Source organism: Triticum aestivum, chromosome 7B (genome assembly GCF_018294505.1).
Source record: "Triticum aestivum cultivar Chinese Spring chromosome 7B, IWGSC CS RefSeq v2.1, whole genome shotgun sequence".
NCBI lineage: Eukaryota > Viridiplantae > Streptophyta > Magnoliopsida > Poales > Poaceae > Triticum > Triticum aestivum.
This window is the reverse complement of record NC_057813.1, coordinates 10,079,444-10,101,394: the sequence shown is the minus strand read 5'-3', so window position 1 is coordinate 10,101,394 and position 21,951 is coordinate 10,079,444. Positions and strand designations below refer to the sequence as shown.

At 44.1% G+C, this 21,951-nt stretch overlaps 1 protein-coding gene and 1 pseudogene across 2 annotated transcripts; both read left to right on the top strand.

Moving 5' to 3' along the window:
• The first annotated feature begins 2,598 nt into the window (after positions 1-2,598).
• On the top strand, positions 2,599-4,553 carry LOC123159104 (protein HEADING DATE 3A-like; annotated as a pseudogene). Its single transcript, XR_006479513.1, has 3 exons — positions 2,599-2,932; positions 3,559-3,620; positions 3,718-4,553. The product of XR_006479513.1 is annotated as a protein HEADING DATE 3A-like (transcript).
• Positions 4,554-14,956: 10,403 nt separating this feature from the next.
• On the top strand, positions 14,957-16,910 carry LOC123162402 (protein HEADING DATE 3A). Its single transcript, XM_044580186.1, has 3 exons — positions 14,957-15,286; positions 15,914-15,975; positions 16,073-16,910. Exons 1-3 carry the CDS (start codon positions 15,086-15,088, stop codon positions 16,341-16,343), a joined length of 534 nt encoding a protein of 177 aa, XP_044436121.1. The 5' UTR covers positions 14,957-15,085; the 3' UTR covers positions 16,344-16,910.
• The last annotated feature ends 5,041 nt before the right edge of the window (positions 16,911-21,951 follow it).

Genomic DNA, 21,951 nt, shown 5'->3' with positions numbered 1-21,951 from the left:
CATGCATGATACTGCTTATGATACTTCCATTATGACTAGCCTAAGGGGATCTCCACTGATGCCCAGGAAGTAGTTTTGACCATCGGCGAGTAGTCAAACCGGGGTCCCAGAACCCCATAGAGCGAAATCCCCTTCTCCTATGTCCGGTCGCCTTAGCATCCCATCAGTGACCATGACTTTTTGCTCGCAGATCCGCAAGGCTCCCCATTAGTAACACCGGAGCCTCCTCTATAAACATGTGAGGCCACACTAAACATAATATGTTGATAATCATACTAGTCTTTGGATGTGTGTCCTAACATGCTCAGTGACTAGAGACATTTGGCAAGTCTAAAAATTTGGCTTTCAATTTGTTGGCTACCAACTGGTTCTTGCTCACCTCTCAAAAAGTTGCCAATTTTTGACAACTTTTGGTTTTGCCAAATATTGGCAATGCCAAACTTTGGTAGTGAACCAATTAGCCTCTACATAACATCGTACGATTAAAGTTCCGCAGATGAATCACACATTCATTGATCCAAGTTGAGGTTGTATTTAGGGACAACTAAAGATAACTCATGAATAATCATGGAATACTAGATTTTTTTGAAATATATGTGTAGAGACCAATAAAACTATAATAGGGCCAAAATATTTCTAGACATACATATAAATATGATTTATTAAATTCCAGATTGAAATACTACAATCAATGTGGGTGCTCAAAGCTTTCAATGTTTGGATTAAGACATTTCCAAAGTGTGTTTGCATACCTGGATGTAATTTTTTACATCTGGTGTTCTTTGTACTACCTTGACAGTTAATGAATAGATCGAAATTTTTCTCAAAAGAAACTAAAGAAAGTACATCTAAAAGTAAATAATTAGATGAACCTGGAAAACCTAATGACTTAAAATACTGCCCAAAAGGATATTTCTCTCAGTCTCTTCTATAGAGCGTCTCATACTATTGACTATAAAATTTCCAATGGAGAAGGTATTTTCTATATCTAAATAGCAAGCCACCACTACTTAATTTCTCTCGCATGTGCTTTCACATCACCTCAATTATTGATAGTTGTACGACCTAAATTGTGTGGCATGTACTCATAAGTTATGTTTTGTGCATTAATCTGTCCATACAAATCATGCCACCTCATCAATTTATGCATGCCTTTTTCCCCTGTTGATCAAGTCATGCATGTCGGTCGCACTTTAATCTTCCTACATTAATTTCTATGTGGACATGGATAGTATACGTGTTGTACTATTGAAGCAAAATCATGTAATTCATATTTCACTTTTTTGTTAAATGTTGGTGTCGTCGTGTTAAGTTCAATTCAAGAAAAAATCTTTTTGTACCTAGTCATCACGTAACTCATAGCTTCATTTTTCTCTAAATGTAAGCTGAGAACATTCCTATATTAGTTTTAGATATTTTAAACATGTGTTTATTAATGGACCCAAATAGTTGGCGAACGTTCGTTGTGAGGGGTGGCATATGCAAATGTTTTTGCTGGCAGTTTCTTCAAAGACGCATGACGGTTTCTAGGAGGGAAATTTTGAGGCAAAAACTGACATAAACTACGATCTTTTGATCTTGCGTCGCAACTAAAACTGTCAGAAAAATGCTTTCGCTTGCCATCCCATCTCAGGAAACGTTCGCCAGACAGCATTCCTATTATTAATTTGTTTCAATATGATTTTTGCAGCTCATACCTTTGGAATAAAAAGAATCCAAAGGAAAAGATATAGGGTAGTGAAAAGATGCGCTCAAAGGGAACCAGGGCAACGAAAGCGGAGGGTATATTAAAAAGAAATTCAAAAACAATCAGAGGGTTTATTTCGAGCCCAGGGACAGGTGGAGCATTATCATCGTCCTTGAGCCGGGACCGGCACTGTATATATATTCTCGCGGGAAAATGATTGTGGGGGGCTTTTTTCCTAATACGGCCCGCGTCCCGTGTAAGCTAACGTTTCGGGAAAGTCCGTCTTCTTCATCCTTTCCGACCACGCACACAACCAGCAGCAAGAATGAAACCTGTCCTCCAATGATCTCCCCCGTACGACCCATCCGAGGCTGTGTGATCTTGCTCTCCCTCCCCGTCGTCACCATGCACGTGAAACGGCCGGGCTTTCGACACCTTCCCAGCTACGGCCGGCGGCAGCTGATGAAGCTTACATCAAATCGAGCCAAGGAAGCCTGCACCCCAGTCACCGTCGGCCGCTAGCTAATTGGCAGACATTCCCTGTGCCCGCTTGCCGGCCGGCCGCGGCGTGACCGCCGGTCGGCCCAGAGCCCCGGACGCAACGCAAACCTACACCCCAGCAGGCACGGACAGAAACCACCATTAATTTGCGTGGTGATCATGATCAGGAGCTTATTACGGCAGACAGATGCATCCATCGGTCTCGCTTCTGCCTGTGGGGGTCAAAAGCGCTGCCGGTTACACCACATCCACAGAACCAATTGTACAGAGGGAGGCGACGAGATTCCGTGGCCACGCCAGCTCGGCAGCGCCAAGGAGTACTAGAGCGGCGAGCAGCGGCTGAACTGGTCTGGACATGGACATGTACCCTGCGTGAGCTTTTCGGCCCTATATAAAGTGGCCACCGGCCGTGGGGCAACACTCATCATCACCACTTCCTCAATTCACAGCTTACTCCTGCTCCAGAGAACTTCTGCTTGCTGCCTCGTACCCTAGCTAGCAAGGCAAGCTAGCCGGTCGATCTATACTAGGAAGGAAGGGCTAATGGCCGGTAGGGATAGGGACCCGCTGGTGGTTGGCAGGGTTGTGGGGGACGTGCTGGACCCCTTCGTCCGGACCACCAACCTCAGGGTGACCTTCGGGAACAGGACCGTGTCCAACGGCTGCGAGCTCAAGCCGTCCATGGTCGCCCAGCAGCCCAGGGTTGAGGTGGGCGGCAATGAGATGAGGACCTTCTACACACTCGTACGTACACAGTCACTATCTAATGCCAATTTATCTCTGAAAGTGCTCACCACACGCACATGATCGATCGAGCTCGATCTATAGTACGTGAGGGAAATTGATTTTCGATGCTTCTGTTCACATGTTTGCCTCAGCAAGCACATGACTAATGCTCCATCTTGCATATGTCTCTGTGCCCTCTGGTGTTGATCATGATTTTTCTATGCTTCTTCTATGTTCGGGGAGCATTTATTTTTTATGCTTCTCTTGACATGTTTCATGTTTGTCCTAGCAAGCACACGAGTAATTAAAGCTCGATCTTAAATACTCTCTCCGTCCGAATAAATGTACTTCTAGCTTTTGTCTTAAGTCAAAGTTTTAAAATTTGACCAACTTTATAGGAAAAAGTAGCAGCATTTATGACACTAAATTAGTATCACTAGATTCGTTTTGAAATGTATTTTCATAATATATCAATTTGATATTATATATGTTACTACTTATTTGTATATAGTTGGTCAAAGTTTTAAAACTTTGACTTAGGATAAAAACTAGAAGTACACTTATTCGTGGACGGAGGGAGTATATGCTTATGTAGGTAGTACTCTCTACTTTGATCATGATGTGCACGCGTTTACTGCCCGCAGGTGATGGTAGACCCAGATGCTCCAAGTCCAAGCGATCCCAACCTTAGGGAGTATCTCCACTGGTAAGTACTAAATTTGTAACTCAGTTGAATAATTTCTCTGTCCCTAGATATACACACTAGCTCATGTGTGCGTGTGTGTGTCTACATGTGTGTGCAGGCTTGTGACAGATATCCCCGGTACAACTGGTGCGTCGTTCGGGCAGGAGGTGATGTGCTACGAGAGCCCTCGTCCGACCATGGGGATCCACCGCTTCGTGCTCGTACTCTTCCAGCAGCTCGGGCGGCAGACCGGTGTACGCCCCCGGGTGGCGCCAGAACTTCAACACCAGGGACTTCGCCGAGCTCTACAACCTCGGCCCGCCTGTCGCCGCCGTCTACTTCAACTGCCAGCGTGAGGCCGGCTCCGGCGGCAGGAGGATGTACAATTGATCTACCCACGGCCCTCGTACGCCACCAGCCCGCCGCCAAGTCAGCAAATTATCCAACGTGGCTAGTTTACTAGTATATAGTTTGTGATAAGAAGCCAGCCACGAATTAAGCATTACCTATATATTGGCAACACATACACTACATATATGCATACTATGATCGATGTATAACTAGCCGCATGCATATATGCAATCAACGGCTAATTAAGGGGGGTGAACCCTAGATCAATGGCTTGGTACTGCACTATATAATATAGTCTGCAATAAACTGATGCCAATAGTATACAGCACACAATATTGGAGGAGCTACACGCCATGTGCAACTTAGTGCTACCTGGTACATATCTGCAGGTTGGTCTTGTGCGTTCACTTATGCGTGCATGAACATCAGTCAATCATATAGACATAGTTATGCATGGGAGACAAACATGTAACTGACAGCGACTGCTACAAGACACAGTGATATGTACGCACTTAGCGCAGTAGCAAAGCACATGCATGTGTTGGGTCTTGTACAACTTCCTCATGATTATGGCAATATAATCAAGTGTCATGTTATGTATGAGACCGGTGGCTTCTCTCTGTGATATGAGCAATATTAATGTCTGGTGCGCTCATCAATCTGTGTCTTATGCTATATGCTAGCTAGGTAGCGTCTCTTTCAGTTGAGTTCCACGGTCTGCCGTCCTAGGTTTCAGAAATATCTTGTAGTATCATGCTTCAGAAATATCTTTCAGAAGTTTCTTGCTTCCCAGCACCCAAAGTGCAGATAATAATCGGTTCATCGTCAGCGCTTTGCGCCTTTTCGAACTTCAAAGTGAGTATATATCGACAACTTCTTTAACTTTTTCCTGGCCTTGGCTTGATTGGACTTTCTCAGCTCTTGCCATTCAGCTTCCTCTCTCCTCTACCCGCAAAAAAAAAAAAGCTTCCTCTCTCCTCTCTCAACTTGTCTTTCGGTAGATGGCATTAGGAAGTAGGGCTCCATGCTTAGAAGCAAGTACTCCCTCTGTAAACTAATATAAGAGCATTTAGATCACTAAAGTAGTGTTCTAAACGCTCTTATATTAGTTTACGGAGGGAGTAGTTTCGATCCTTGTGTTTTATTCTACTACAGTATTATATGAACTCAACGAAAATAAACCTACACGCGTAAGGATGTTATTATTCCTGGGTAAGGACTAAGGAGAGGTAGCTAGAGCATCAACCTTTGGTGCACGATTTGTGGGCGCAGCAGCCGCCTTTTTTCACCAGCCTGGACGCAAGATTCACCATGTGTAAAAATGATCGATCGTCGTAGCAGTGGGTAAAGTTGCTTTACGGATGTACCATGCACCACTCAAGTTGCGTTGCATGTACTGACATTGGCCCGCCGGAAGGGGCTCTGGAGTGCACTTTGGGGCCGCCGTATATACTGGCAGCAAGTAGGCGTAGCAACTGGGGCAGGAATCATGCTGCAAGAAGTGTCGTTGTTCTTCTTCTCTCCTTACGGGATTAGTGTGTGCAAGTATGTTCATCGCATGCGTGCCGGCATGCGGTCACGTCTATTTATTAACAAGGTAATGTGGCGAGCGCGCTTAAGGATGTCGCGTACTTCGCCGCCGTTACGTCCATCCGGGCTCGCCGGCGACAACATCAAAGTCCCTGCGTGTAGTCTTCGACCGCCTTCGCATCCATCAGGAGAAGGGCTTCCGCCAGCATGTTTCATAGCCATGGGCTTCTCATCACTAGAAGGGCTTCCGCCAGCATGTTTCATAGCCATGGGCTTCTCATCACTAGAAGGGCTTTCCGCCAGCATGTTTCATAGCCATGGGCTTCTCATCACTAGAAGGGCTTCCGCCAGCATGTTTCATAGCCATGGGCTTCTCATCACTAGAAGGGCTTCCGCCAGCATGTTTCATAGCCATGGGCTTCTCATCACTAGAAGGGCTTCCGCCAGCATGTTTCATAGCCATGGGCTTCTCATCACTAGAAGGGCTTCCGCCAGCATGTTTCATAGCCATGGGCTTCTCATCACTAGAAGGGGCTTCCGCCAGCATGTTTCATAGCCATGGGCTTCTCATCACTAGAAGGGCTTCCGCCAGCATGTTTCATAGCCATGGGCTTCTCATCACTAGAAGGGCTTCCGCCAGCATGTTTCATAGCCATGGGCTTGCGCCCATTTTAGGGCCTGTCTTTTTTGTTTCGACTCAAAAAAAGACTGGCCACAAAATGGACGCGAGCGCTATTCCTCGCATTAAGCGAGACGTATGGGATCTCCCGCAGCGTCACCATCAACTTCGTATACAATAGTTAGGGCACGTCCTACTTGAAGCAAGTCAAGCCGGGTTTTCTCCAAAAAAAATTCGTTTTCTTTTTATCTTCTCATATTTTTTTCCTTTTTTCTTCTTCATTTTTGTTTGTTTTTCTTTGTCTTCTCAATTTTTATTTTTATTTTGCTTTTTCTTATGTTTGTTTTTGTTTTCGCTCTAGATTTTCGTACATGTCAAAAACATTTTTTAATAAGTGATCAACATTTTTTGTATAGACGTTCAACATTGTCTGAATGCTTATTAAATATTCTTTTTAAATACTTGTTTAATATTGATACTTATGCAACATTGTCAGATACTTCTACGATATTTTTTAAATACTTGTTCAACATTTACTAATAAATATTCAACATTTTTCTTCAATACTTGTTCAACATTTTTTCAAATACTTTTTCAATATTTTTAATACTGGTAATATTTTCAAATATTTGTTCAACATTTTAAGTAATCGTACACTCCGGCCACTTTGAAGCGCGCCGCTAACCAATCCTGACTCTAATTCTACCCCAACATCAACACTGTAAATCAATCGTAACAAAAGAAGAAATTTAGTAATGCCATTACTACCTACCTCATAGCGGTTAATCAATCGTAACAAAGAAAAGAAATGTAGTAATGCCATTACTACCTTCGTAGCACCAGCTAATAGCAACCGACTTGTATTGAGTCTGTACGGAGTAGTAAGAAAGTTACCATCTAATATGTTTTCTATTAATAGAATTACCATCCAATTTTTAATTGTACCTATGTACCACATGACTCTTGTGTTGGCTATTCACAAGTAGTTGCTAGTAATAAAATTACCTCCTATCTAAAGTGTATAGCTAATAACAATTGACTCTACCGAGCCAAGTTTTGGTTTACTACATGGTCAAAATAATTATGATATTTTATATGTTGCATTACTATATTTTGTAAAGAGTGTTACTAGGGGTGTAGAATAAGTTATTCTACAGTCTTAAGATTATCTCGGGTGAAAATGTAATTTATTTTAAAGTATAAAAAAGCAAAAAAATAAAGCAACAAACGAGAATAGAAAACAAAAAAAAACAGTCCATGGCCTCCCGCGAGGCTGGGGCCAGCCCATATGGGGCTCCGCACGACGTGAGTATTTCCCCCTATCTCGCTTAAAGCGGGATATAGGGGCACCCAAATGGACGTGAACTATGCCGAAACATGGTCAGCCTGCAAACTAGCCCATGCAGTCGAACGGCTATCAAAGTTGGGCTGCCCGGGCAGCAACCCCGGACGAACAAGAAATCTTATTTTCCCTTCGAAAATATGTCCTACGGGTACTCGCAACTAAGTGAGTGGTATCCCTTGCGGGAGCCCTCAAGACTCATTTTTGGTGGGTTGAGAGAGCGCCACTTGGCACGCTCTCAACCGCCGTGACGTGTTGTGTGTTAGGCCTTTCCTCGAGATTTTTTACGTGTTTTGGGATTTTAGATGGGCTTTTCTCCAGGTTTTTTTGGCTTTTCGGTGTTTTGCCTGGTTTTCCATAGGTTTTGGACACAGCTATGCCTCTTGGAAAGGAAAAGAAGTGTCGGGGGTTGGGTGCGACATATGCCAATGGATATCCTATCATGGTGGGAGCGAGTAGAACATCGTCGGTGCCTGGAAGCGGGATGAGGCGTAGACACGAATTCCGACATACTTTACCCAGATTTGGGGCTCTCCTAGGAGATAACATCCCTACTCCTGCTCTGCGGGGTCTCCGCATGATCACTATGGCACTAGCGAATACAATGGTGCTCTTCGAGCTGTATGCTAGAGGTAGAAGGAGGTTGGGCTAGCTCTCTTCTCCCTCTATGTATGAGTCTAGTTCTATCTGATTCGGAACCCTTTGCATGGGTGCCCTGAGGTGTTTATATAGGCCCACCCCCAGGGGTACATTGGTAATCTGGCCGGGTGTAGGGCCCGGCTGTCAGCGTCTCCGGTCGCCGGCTTCTCTGTCGGCTGTTGGGGCCCGCCGCTTGGTGGGCCCCGCCGACTGGTCTGGTACGGAGCCGGCAGGTCGCCTCCGCCGCTGGCGGGTTCCGGTAGGCTGGTTACTGTAGCCGTAAGGCTAATGACGCATGCTTGGTCGGGGGAAGGGCGTGGCACTCTCGCTTAGTTTCATTTTTCTTCACGTTGAACAGAAAAAGAAACCATGGATCAAGGACTAGTGCAAAAAACTTGCCAGGCCTGCCCAGAAATAATTGGCTATCAGTGTTTTTGGAAGATTATAAAAAGGAATGATTTAAGAAATTTGACGAATTTAAGAAAATGTACATGAATTTCAAAAGGAGGGCCAAATTTGAAAAAACACGGGTTTATTTTTAGTTACTGAATGCTAAAAAGTGTCCATAATTTCAGAGTTAATTGCATATAAGTACCACATATGGGGCTAGGATAATGAATTAGTACTGGTTTTCGTGCATATAAAAACACGTCAGAACCGCGCGGTCCGAACGGATGCGTGGGGTTTGGGGTCAGCGATGGAGATGCCCTAACCTTACATGTATACAGAGAAGCATGACAATGAAATGCACCACATATATACCATATTTTGTGTCCCCTACCCTAAGTGAGTTTTTGTAAGGAAAAGGCAGGCCATCTGCCATTCAGCTGTCCACGTTTGACAGTACTACACATGCCCTAGTGATGATTTAAATGTGAAACTTTTTTCTACAAACACTGAACCCTTTCTTGCATTTTTATGCACGGTGCGCATGCATAACGCAAAATTTAAGCCGCATGCAAGCATGGATGTGTCCCGCTCGATCGTCTAGAACCTGTGTCCTCGCTAGACAGACTGTGAGATTCGCCAAGTCGGGTGGTAGTGGTTCTTACTTTTCTCTACGAATCAGAGGCAACCACCATACGTACACCACCATACGTGCTCCCCGGCTCCACTTGGAGAGAAAAGAAGAAACGGGACGCCGATGCCCGATGCGCAGCCACGTATTTTTGGTGCGTTGCATCTGTGGCCGATTTGACCGGCCGGGCCTCTCTTTCCGGCGACAAGACGGACCGCCGGGCTCGCCGCCCGATACGTGTCCTCCGGCGCCCGAGCACGGCGCGGCGACACGTAACGCCGAGACCTTTTGGGACGATCAGGCCAGCCATGCATGTGATCGGGCTGCAGGAAGGGCTGTGAAACGACGTGCGCGGTGCCGTACTGTCGCCGGAAAGCCAGAGGGATATATACCTCCGGTTGGAGCTCGATGGGTTCCTGCCACACGCGGGGCGAGATCTCTCGGCGCGCACGGCTCCCTCCCCGTATCGATGCGCTCCGGTGAAAATGGAGATATGTTTCACATGGAGAGACGAGATATGGAGGAATTTTATCCAACAATACCGATCGAGCGAGCGATAGCAGCACGAGTTACATCTCACGTACGTAAAGCAGTGCAGGATAGGATTCGCTCCCAGGTTATCTGCTAAGGAATATGAATATAATCCAGTGTCGTTTCTTATTTATCCTTGTTGTTTAGGGTACAGATATATATATAGATATATACATGTGTGTGTGTGTGTGTGTGTGTGTGTAAATTCTGAACCACACATAACTTAAAAAAGAAGTCATGGATGTGCATTCATCACGAAATATATTTTTTCATATGATATATATTCGTATTTGTAAATGCTCTTTTCTTTTTCTACAAACTTAGTCAAGACTATAAAAATATTATTCACTATAATTTTGGTAAGGAGTGATTAACTATTTTTTAAGTCAAGGTGAGTCATAGTCACCCCCCTAAGTATGATACAAAATAATAGATCTAAAAAACTATAAATACAAAAAAGGCCAACCCAAATAAGTTGTTTTCTCAAAAGGGAAAATTCATGTTTAAAGATACCAGGACATAGTTTGATCGAGCATACATAATGGGTCTGTTTCATCTTATGGGTGAAAATCTATGAGCCGGCTTTGGTGGATCATGGAGCGATATACCCTCACCTCGTTGTTTGTGTCGAGCAACTGTTTTGGGATCGGGTATCTGTTCCGCCTATGGTTTCATCTTCGTATGCACAACTTGAAATCAGAGTTCGTAACAGCAATCCTAGATCACGGATGTCAAGATTTAGTGGCTCGCCTCACAAGATGGCTTGAGTTGGCATTCCTTTCAGTTGGTTATGAAATTGATAGATTCACTGTGAAGCTAAGAGGCGCTATGGCCTAGGCGATGCATTATTCTGAGATAATTGCTATGGGCGTTGCCCTTAGCACTTCTTGGCTAGCGGGGTTGTAAAAACGTAGGAATAAAAAGAAACACATGAATATGATATGAAGGTATGTGCAAAACAGAGGATTAACAAACATAGAAATTCAATCAACTTCGGTGTTTGGTTCACGAAAATTGAAAAAACACAAAAACCTTAATAAACATAGTCCAAATCAAAGTCAAACACATGAAGATATATAGTCAGAATGTTATTGCACCATTAAGAGTCTTAGCCTCTGTTCTTTGTGCGTAGGGATTTGAAAAAGGTCCAAGTGGAAGTTAGAATTTTTGTGCTTTTCCTTGGAACTGGGATCAAAGAAAATGGCCTCAATTTTTGTTTGCTCCATTCCTTTGAACCAAAGACATAAATAGTACCATCATAGGGGAAAATATTTCTATATTTTCTCTCCACTTTTCATTTGGCCAATGGAGCCATTAGTTTTGATTTTCCTCTTAGATTTTGGAGTTGGTCAGTACACTAGCTGGGTTTTTTTTCTGAAAGTAAGCTGGCCAATAATTGAGCTGAAAACGTACGTGTGTATACAGTCGCTGCATATTTGGAAAGGGAAGGTTAGCTAGGTGGGACAAAAAGGCAGAAAAAGATATGCAGATTTCGAAGCTAATAAGAACTAACTAAAAAACAGATGCTTTTTTGGACTTTAGCCTCACTGGTCATCGATAAAAGGAAAGGTAGATGAGAAAGGGACGTGACTTTTGTGCTACAGCCTGATAGATACTGGAGAGACATACATGAATGTGCCTAGATGCTCCGGTCATTAACTGACAGTGAAGTTAGTAACTATACAACTTTTTTACCGCCAACGGTACAATATTCCAAAATATTTAGGTTGGTTAAATTGCAATAGGACAATTAGCATATGCGTTGTAGTATGCAAACAGAATGTGAGCAGAAAGAGCATCCGGATTCCTAGCTAGCATCTCGTAAAAGAGGGGTCAAGATAGACATATCAACTTTCTCTCTCCATTTATCTCTTTGAGTTTATTTAATGCATCTTTTGCCACTTGGGACTTTAAATTTGACATCTAAATTAAAAACCATATGTAAAGTAAATTTTGTTACTACTATTATTTTCAGTCAAATTTTGTGGCACTGTGCATCAACCCATAAAATACAGGATGGATGCAAAAACTCAGTTTTATAAGGGGAAGAATAATTTCTCCATATTAATACAGGTTGATCTTCTGTTGAACCCCAAACACATAGTGCTCCCTCCATTCCCTTATACAAGGCCACTATCAAAAATACATTTTGCATCAATATAAGGCCACCAACAATAACCGAGGCAAAAATTAATGATGTTTCCTCCTACTAGCAACTTTTTAATAATTACATGCATGTAGTCATAATGACACTTAGCTATTTCCTTTCCATTCATTTGTTGCATGCTTATGGTGTATTAATGATCCCGGTTAACAAGAAGAAAAGTTGACTTGCAAAGCAATCATTAAATTTTATCTTGGTACCTGTAATATGAGTTTGTGGCCTTGTATAAGGGAATGGAGGGAGTATCATCCATGGTGGGGTTGACTATCGTTGACATGCACCTCATAGGTTGTCAACGGAGATACAAACCAGACCCGCTAAGGTTGGTCGTAATGGGGAGTATCATATACTAGTATCATGCATATGATACTAGTGTATGATACTACTTACGTAATGCATAATATCATAAGTTAGTGCTACTATCTTAGGTTGACTTATTAATTGTCATGCATGACACAAAGTAGTAGTACAACATTTAATATGATACAGTATCATTATATGATACCACATCCTCTCTTTTCTCATTTAATTGTGTGCCACATCATCCAAAAAGTCTAGTTTGCATGCATGATACTGCTTATGATACTTCCATTATGACTAGCCTAAGGGGATCTCCACTGATGCCCAGGAAGTAGTTTTGACCATCGGCGAGTAGTCAAACCGGGGTCCCAGAACCCCATAGAGCGAAATCCCCTTCTCCTATGTCCGGTCGCCTTAGCATCCCATCAGTGACCATGACTTTTTGCTCGCAGATCCGCAAGGCTCCCCATTAGTAACACCGGAGCCTCCTCTATAAACATGTGAGGCCACACTAAACATAATATGTTGATAATCATACTAGTCTTTGGATGTGTGTCCTAACATGCTCAGTGACTAGAGACATTTGGCAAGTCTAAAAATTTGGCTTTCAATTTGTTGGCTACCAACTGGTTCTTGCTCACCTCTCAAAAAGTTGCCAATTTTTGACAACTTTTGGTTTTGCCAAATATTGGCAATGCCAAACTTTGGTAGTGAACCAATTAGCCTCTACATAACATCGTACGATTAAAGTTCCGCAGATGAATCACACATTCATTGATCCAAGTTGAGGTTGTATTTAGGGACAACTAAGATAACTCATGAATAATCATGGAATACTAGATTTTTTTGAAATATATGTGTAGAGACCAATAAAACTATAATAGGGCCAAAATATTTCTAGACATACATATAAATATGATTTATTAAATTCCAGATTGAAATACTACAATCAATGTGGGTGCTCAAAGCTTTCAATGTTTGGATTAAGACATTTCCAAAGTGTGTTTGCATACCTGGATGTAATTTTTTACATCTGGTGTTCTTTGTACTACCTTGACAGTTAATGAATAGATCGAAATTTTTCTCAAAAGAAACTAAAGAAAGTACATCTAAAAGTAAATAATTAGATGAACCTGGAAAACCTAATGACTTAAAATACTGCCCAAAAGGATATTTCTCTCAGTCTCTTCTATAGAGCGTCTCATACTATTGACTATAAAATTTCCAATGGAGAAGGTATTTTCTATATCTAAATAGCAAGCCACCACTACTTAATTTCTCTCGCATGTGCTTTCACATCACCTCAATTATTGATAGTTGTACGACCTAAATTGTGTGGCATGTACTCATAAGTTATGTTTTGTGCATTAATCTGTCCATACAAATCATGCCACCTCATCAATTTATGCATGCCTTTTTCCCCTGTTGATCAAGTCATGCATGTCGGTCGCACTTTAATCTTCCTACATTAATTTCTATGTGGACATGGATAGTATACGTGTTGTACTATTGAAGCAAAATCATGTAATTCATATTTCACTTTTTTGTTAAATGTTGGTGTCGTCGTGTTAAGTTCAATTCAAGAAAAAATCTTTTTGTACCTAGTCATCACGTAACTCATAGCTTCATTTTTCTCTAAATGTAAGCTGAGAACATTCCTATATTAGTTTTAGATATTTTAAACATGTGTTTATTAATGGACCCAAATAGTTGGCGAACGTTCGTTGTGAGGGGTGGCATATGCAAATGTTTTTGCTGGCAGTTTCTTCAAAGACGCATGACGGTTTCTAGGAGGGAAATTTTGAGGCAAAAACTGACATAAACTACGATCTTTTGATCTTGCGTCGCAACTAAAACTGTCAGAAAAATGCTTTCGCTTGCCATCCCATCTCAGGAAACGTTCGCCAGACAGCATTCCTATTATTAATTTGTTTCAATATGATTTTTGCAGCTCATACCTTTGGAATAAAAAGAATCCAAAGGAAAAGATATAGGGTAGTGAAAAGATGCGCTCAAAGGGAACCAGGGCAACGAAAGCGGAGGGTATATTAAAAAGAAATTCAAAAACAATCAGAGGGTTTATTTCGAGCCCAGGGACAGGTGGAGCATTATCATCGTCCTTGAGCCGGGACCGGCACTGTATATATATTCTCGCGGGAAAATGATTGTGGGGGGCTTTTTTCCTAATACGGCCCGCGTCCCGTGTAAGCTAACGTTTCGGGAAAGTCCGTCTTCTTCATCCTTTCCGACCACGCACACAACCAGCAGCAAGAATGAAACCTGTCCTCCAATGATCTCCCCCGTACGACCCATCCGAGGCTGTGTGATCTTGCTCTCCCTCCCCGTCGTCACCATGCACGTGAAACGGCCGGGCTTTCGACACCTTCCCAGCTACGGCCGGCGGCAGCTGATGAAGCTTACATCAAATCGAGCCAAGGAAGCCTGCACCCCAGTCACCGTCGGCCGCTAGCTAATTGGCAGACATTCCCTGTGCCCGCTTGCCGGCCGGCCGCGGCGTGACCGCCGGTCGGCCCAGAGCCCCGGACGCAACGCAAACCTACACCCCAGCAGGCACGGACAGAAACCACCATTAATTTGCGTGGTGATCATGATCAGGAGCTTATTACGGCAGACAGATGCATCCATCGGTCTCGCTTCTGCCTGTGGGGGTCAAAAGCGCTGCCGGTTACACCACATCCACAGAACCAATTGTACAGAGGGAGGCGACGAGATTCCGTGGCCACGCCAGCTCGGCAGCGCCAAGGAGTACTAGAGCGGCGAGCAGCGGCTGAACTGGTCTGGACATGGACATGTACCCTGCGTGAGCTTTTCGGCCCTATATAAAGTGGCCACCGGCCGTGGGGCAACACTCATCATCACCACTTCCTCAATTCACAGCTTACTCCTGCTCCAGAGAACTTCTGCTTGCTGCCTCGTACCCTAGCTAGCAAGGCAAGCTAGCCGGTCGATCTATACTAGGAAGGAAGGGCTAATGGCCGGTAGGGATAGGGACCCGCTGGTGGTTGGCAGGGTTGTGGGGGACGTGCTGGACCCCTTCGTCCGGACCACCAACCTCAGGGTGACCTTCGGGAACAGGACCGTGTCCAACGGCTGCGAGCTCAAGCCGTCCATGGTCGCCCAGCAGCCCAGGGTTGAGGTGGGCGGCAATGAGATGAGGACCTTCTACACACTCGTACGTACACAGTCACTATCTAATGCCAATTTATCTCTGAAAGTGCTCACCACACGCACATGATCGATCGAGCTCGATCTATAGTACGTGAGGGAAATTGATTTTCGATGCTTCTGTTCACATGTTTGCCTCAGCAAGCACATGACTAATGCTCCATCTTGCATATGTCTCTGTGCCCTCTGGTGTTGATCATGATTTTTCTATGCTTCTTCTATGTTCGGGGAGCATTTATTTTTTATGCTTCTCTTGACATGTTTCATGTTTGTCCTAGCAAGCACACGAGTAATTAAAGCTCGATCTTAAATACTCTCTCCGTCCGAATAAATGTACTTCTAGCTTTTGTCTTAAGTCAAAGTTTTAAAATTTTGACCAACTTTATAGGAAAAAGTAGCAGCATTTATGACACTAAATTAGTATCACTAGATTCGTTTTGAAATGTATTTTCATAATATATCAATTTGATATTATATATGTTACTACTTATTTGTATATAGTTGGTCAAAGTTTTAAAACTTTGACTTAGGATAAAAACTAGAAGTACACTTATTCGTGGACGGAGGGAGTATATGCTTATGTAGGTAGTACTCTCTACTTTGATCATGATGTGCACGCGTTTACTGCCCGCAGGTGATGGTAGACCCAGATGCTCCAAGTCCAAGCGATCCCAACCTTAGGGAGTATCTCCACTGGTAAGTACTAAATTTGTAACTCAGTTGAATAATTTCTCTGTCCCTAGATATACACACTAGCTCATGTGTGCGTGTGTGTGTCTACATGTGTGTGCAGGCTTGTGACAGATATCCCCGGTACAACTGGTGCGTCGTTCGGGCAGGAGGTGATGTGCTACGAGAGCCCTCGTCCGACCATGGGGATCCACCGCTTCGTGCTCGTACTCTTCCAGCAGCTCGGGCGGCAGACGGTGTACGCCCCCGGGTGGCGCCAGAACTTCAACACCAGGGACTTCGCCGAGCTCTACAACCTCGGCCCGCCTGTCGCCGCCGTCTACTTCAACTGCCAGCGTGAGGCCGGCTCCGGCGGCAGGAGGATGTACAATTGATCTACCCACGGCCCTCGTACGCCACCAGCCCGCCGCCAAGTCAGCAAATTATCCAACGTGGCTAGTTTACTAGTATATAGTTTGTGATAAGAAGCCAGCCACGAATTAAGCATTACCTATATATTGGCAACACATACACTACATATATGCATACTATGATCGATGTATAACTAGCCGCATGCATATATGCAATCAACGGCTAATTAAGGGGGGGTGAACCCTAGATCAATGGCTTGGTACTGCACTATATAAATATAGTCTGCAATAAACTGATGCCAATAGTATACAGCACACAAATATTGGAGGAGCTACACGCCATGTGCAACTTAGTGCTACCTGGTACATATCTGCAGGTTGGTCTTGTGCGTTCACTTATGCGTGCATGAACATCAGTCAATCATATAGACATAGTTATGCATGGGAGACAAACATGTAACTGACAGCGACTGCTACAAGACACAGTGATATGTACGCACTTAGCGCAGTAGCAAAGCACATGCATGTGTTGGGTCTTGTACAACTTCCTCATGATTATGGCAATATAATCAAGTGTCATGTTATGTATGAGACCGGTGGCTTCTCTCTGTGATTATGAGCAATATTAATGTCTGGTGCGCTCATCAATCTGTGTCTTATGCTATATGCTAGCTAGGTAGCGTCTCTTTCAGTTGAGTTCCACGGTCTGCCGTCCTAGGTTTCAGAAATATCTTGTAGTATCATGCTTCAGAAATATCTTTCAGAAGTTTCTTGCTTCCCAGCACCCAAAGTGCAGATAATAATCGGTTCATCGTCAGCGCTTTGCGCCTTTTCGAACTTCAAAGTGAGTATATATCGACAACTTCTTTAACTTTTTCCTGGCCTTGGCTTGATTGGACTTTCTCAGCTCTTGCCATTCAGCTTCCTCTCTCCTCTACCCGCAAAAAAAAAAAAGCTTCCTCTCTCCTCTCTCAACTTGTCTTTCGGTAGATGGCATTAGGAAGTAGGGCTCCATGCTTAGAAGCAAGTACTCCCTCTGTAAACTAATATAAGAGCATTTAGATCACTAAAGTAGTGTTCTAAACGCTCTTATATTAGTTTACGGAGGGAGTAGTTTCGATCCTTGTGTTTTATTCTACTACAGTATTATATGAACTCAACGAAAATAAACCTACACGCGTAAGGATGTTATTATTCCTGGGTAAGGACTAAGGAGAGGTAGCTAGAGCATCAACCTTTGGTGCACGATTTGTGGGCGCAGCAGCCGCCTTTTTTCACCAGCCTGGACGCAAGATTCACCATGTGTAAAAATGATCGATCGTCGTAGCAGTGGGTAAAGTTGCTTTACGGATGTACCATGCACCACTCAAGTTGCGTTGCATGTACTGACATTGGCCCGCCGGAAGGGGCTCTGGAGTGCACTTTGGGGCCGCCGTATATACTGGCAGCAAGTAGGCGTAGCAACTGGGGCAGGAATCATGCTGCAAGAAGTGTCGTTGTTCTTCTTCTCTCCTTACGGGATTAGTGTGTGCAAGTATGTTCATCGCATGCGTGCCGGCATGCGGTCACGTCTATTTATTAACAAGGTAATGTGGCGAGCGCGCTTAAGGATGTCGCGTACTTCGCCGCCGTTACGTCCATCCGGGCTCGCCGGCGACAACATCAAAGTCCCTGCGTGTAGTCTTCGACCGCCTTCGCATCCATCAGGAGAAGGGCTTCCGCCAGCATGTTTCATAGCCATGGGCTTCTCATCACTAGAAGGGCTTCCGCCAGCATGTTTCATAGCCATGGGCTTCTCATCACTAGAAGGGCTTCCGCCAGCATGTTTCATAGCCATGGGCTTCTCATCACTAGAAGGGCTTCCGCCAGCATGTTTCATAGCCATGGGCTTCTCATCACTAGAAGGGCTTCCGCCAGCATGTTTCATAGCCATGGGCTTCTCATCACTAGAAGGGCTTCCGCCAGCATGTTTCATAGCCATGGGCTTCTCATCACTAGAAGGGCTTCCGCCAGCATGTTTCATAGCCATGGGCTTCTCATCACTAGAAGGGCTTCCGCCAGCATGTTTCATAGCCATGGGCTTCTCATCACTAGAAGGGCTTCCGCCAGCATGTTTCATAGCCATGGGCTTCTCATCACTAGAAGGGCTTCCGCCAGCATGTTTCATAGCCATGGGCTTGCGCCCATTTTAGGGCCTGTCTTTTTTGTTTCGACTCAAAAAAAGACTGGCCACAAAATGGACGCGAGCGCTATTCCTCGCATTAAGCGAGACGTATGGGATCTCCCGCAGCGTCACCATCAACTTCGTATACAATAGTTAGGGCACGTCCTACTTGAAGCAAGTCAAGCCGGGTTTTCTCCAAAAAAAATTCGTTTTCTTTTTATCTTCTCATATTTTTTTCCTTTTTCTTCTTCATTTTTGTTTGTTTTTCTTTGTCTTCTCAATTTTTATTTTTATTTTGCTTTTTCTTATGTTTGTTTTTGTTTTCGCTCTAGATTTTCGTACATGTCAAAAACATTTTTTAATAAGTGATCAACATTTTTTGTATAGACGTTCAACATTGTCTGAATGCTTATTAAATATTCTTTTTAAATACTTGTTTAATATTGATACTTATGCAACATTGTCAGATACTTCTACGATATTTTTTAAATACTTGTTCAACATTTACTAATAAATATTCAACATTTTTCTTCAATACTTGTTCAACATTTTTTCAAATACTTTTTCAATATTTTTAATACTGGTAATATTTTCAAATATTTGTTCAACATTTTAAGTAATCGTACACTCCGGCCACTTTGAAGCGCGCCGCTAACCAATCCTGACTCTAATTCTACCCCAACATCAACACTGTAAATCAATCGTAACAAAAGAAGAAATTTAGTAATGCCATTACTACCTACCTCATAGCGGTTAATCAATCGTAACAAAGAAAAGAAATGTAGTAATGCCATTACTACCTTCGTAGCACCAGCTAATAGCAACCGACTTGTATTGAGTCTGTACGGAGTAGTAAGAAAGTTACCATCTAATATGTTTTCTATTAATAGAATTACCATCCAATTTTTAATTGTACCTATGTACCACATGACTCTTGTGTTGGCTATTCACAAGTAGTTGCTAGTAATAAAATTACCTCCTATCTAAAGTGTATAGCTAATAACAATTGACTCTACCGAGCCAAGTTTTGGTTTACTACATGGTCAAAATAATTATGATATTTTATATGTTGCATTACTATATTTTGTAAAGAGTGTTACTAGGGGTGTAGAATAAGTTATTCTACAGTCTTAAGATTATCTCGGGTGAAAATGTAATTTATTTTAAAGTATAAAAAAGCAAAAAAATAAAGCAACAAACGAGAATAGAAAACAAAAAAAAACAGTCCATGGCCTCCCGCGAGGCTGGGCCAGCCCATATGGGGCTCCGCACGACGTGAGTATTTCCCCCTATCTCGCTTAAAGCGGGATATAGGGGCACCCAAAATGGACGTGAACTATGCCGAAACATGGTCAGCCTGCAAACTAGCCCATGCAGTCGAACGGCTATCAAAGTTGGGCTGCCCGGGCAGCAACCCCGGACGAACAAGAAATCTTATTTTCCCTTCGAAAATATGTCCTACGGGTACTCGCAACTAAGTGAGTGGTATCCCTTGCGGGAGCCCCTCAAGACTCATTTTTGGTGGGTTGAGAGAGCGCCACTTGGCACGCTCTCAACCGCCGTGACGTGTTGTGTGTTAGGCCTTTCCTCGAGATTTTTTACGTGTTTTGGGATTTTAGATGGGCTTTTCTCCAGGTTTTTTTGGCTTTTCGGTGTTTTGCCTGGTTTTCCATAGGTTTTGGACACAGCTATGCCTCTTGGAAAGGAAAAGAAGTGTCGGGGTTGGGTGCGACATATGCCAATGGATATCCTATCATGGTGGGAGCGAGTAGAACATCGTCGGTGCCTGGAAGCGGGATGAGGCGTAGACACGAATTCCGACATACTTTACCCAGATTTGGGGCTCTCCTAGGAGATAACATCCCTACTCCTGCTCTGCGGGGTCTCCGCATGATCACTATGGCACTAGCGAATACAATGGTGCTCTTCGAGCTGTATGCTAGAGGTAGAAGGAGGTTGGGCTAGCTCTCTTCTCCCTCTATGTATGAGTCTAGTTCTATCTGATTCGGAACCCTTTGCATGGGTGCCCTGAGGTGTTTATATAGGCCCACCCCCAGGGGTACATTGGTAATCTGGCCGGGTGTAGGGCCCGGCTGTCAGCGTCTCCGGTCGCCGGCTTCTCTGTCGGCTGTTGGGGCCCGCCGCTTGGTGGGCCCCGCCGACTGGTCTGGTACGGAGCCGGCAGGTCGCCTCCGCCGCTGGCGGGTCCGGTAGGCTGGTTACTGTAGCCGTAAGGCTAATGACGCATGCTTGGTCGGGGGAAGGGCGTGGCACTCTCGCTTAGTTTCATTTTTCTTCACGTTGAACAGAAAAAGAAACCATGGATCAAGGACTAGTGCAAAAACTTGCCAGGCCTGCCCAGAAATAATTGGCTATCAGTGTTTTTGGAAGATTATAAAAAGGAATGATTTAAGAAATTTGACGAATTTAAGAAAATGTACATGAATTTCAAAAGGAGGGCCAAATTTGAAAAAACACGGGTTTATTTTTTAGTTACTGAATGCTAAAAAGTGTCCATAATTTCAGAGTTAATTGCATATAAGTACCACATATGGGGCTAGGATAATGAATTAGTACTGGTTTTCGTGCATATAAAAACACGTCAGAACCGCGCGGTCCGAACGGATGCGTGGGGTTTGGGGTCAGCGATGGAGATGCCCTAACCTTACATGTATACAGAGAAGCATGACAATGAAATGCACCACATATATACCATATTTTGTGTCCCCTACCCTAAGTGAGTTTTTGTAAGGAAAAGGCAGGCCATCTGCCATTCAGCTGTCCACGTTTGACAGTACTACACATGCCCTAGTGATGATTTAAATGTGAAACTTTTTTCTACAAACACTGAACCCTTTCTTGCATTTTTATGCACGGTGCGCATGCATAACGCAAAATTTAAGCCGCATGCAAGCATGGATGTGTCCCGCTCGATCGTCTAGAACCTGTGTCCTCGCTAGACAGACTGTGAGATTCGCCAAGTCGGGTGGTAGTGGTTCTTACTTTTCTCTACGAATCAGAGGCAACCACCATACGTACACCACCATACGTGCTCCCCGGCTCCACTTGGAGAGAAAAGAAGAAACGGGACGCCGATGCCCGATGCGCAGCCACGTATTTTTGTGCGTGCATCTGTGCCGATTTGACCGGCCGGGCCTCTCTTTCCGGCGACAAGACGGACCGCCGGGCTCGCCGCCCGATACGTGTCCTCCGGCGCCCGAGCACGGCGCGGCGACACGTAACGCCGAGACCTTTTGGGACGATCAGGCCAGCCATGCATGTGATCGGGCTGCAGGAAGGGGGCTGTGAAACGACGTGCGCGGTGCCGTACTGTCGCCGGAAAGCCAGAGGGATATATACCTCCGGTTGGAGCTCGATGGGTTCCTGCCACACGCGGGCGAGATCTCTCGGCGCGCACGGCTCCCTCCCCGTATCGATGCGCTCCGGTGAAAATGGAGATATGTTTCA

Bases quoted from the DNA above. Each gene is read 5' to 3' on its own strand.
- LOC123162402 (XM_044580186.1), top strand. From the start codon at position 15,086: ATGGCCGGTAGGGATAGGGACCCGCTGGTGGTTGGCAGGGTTGTGGGG. The intron at 15,287-15,913 runs GTACGTACACAG...TACTGCCCGCAG, and splicing joins TGAGGACCTTCTACACACTC to GTGATGGTAGACCCAGATGC. The intron at 15,976-16,072 runs GTAAGTACTAAA...ATGTGTGTGCAG, and splicing joins CTTAGGGAGTATCTCCACTG to GCTTGTGACAGATATCCCCG.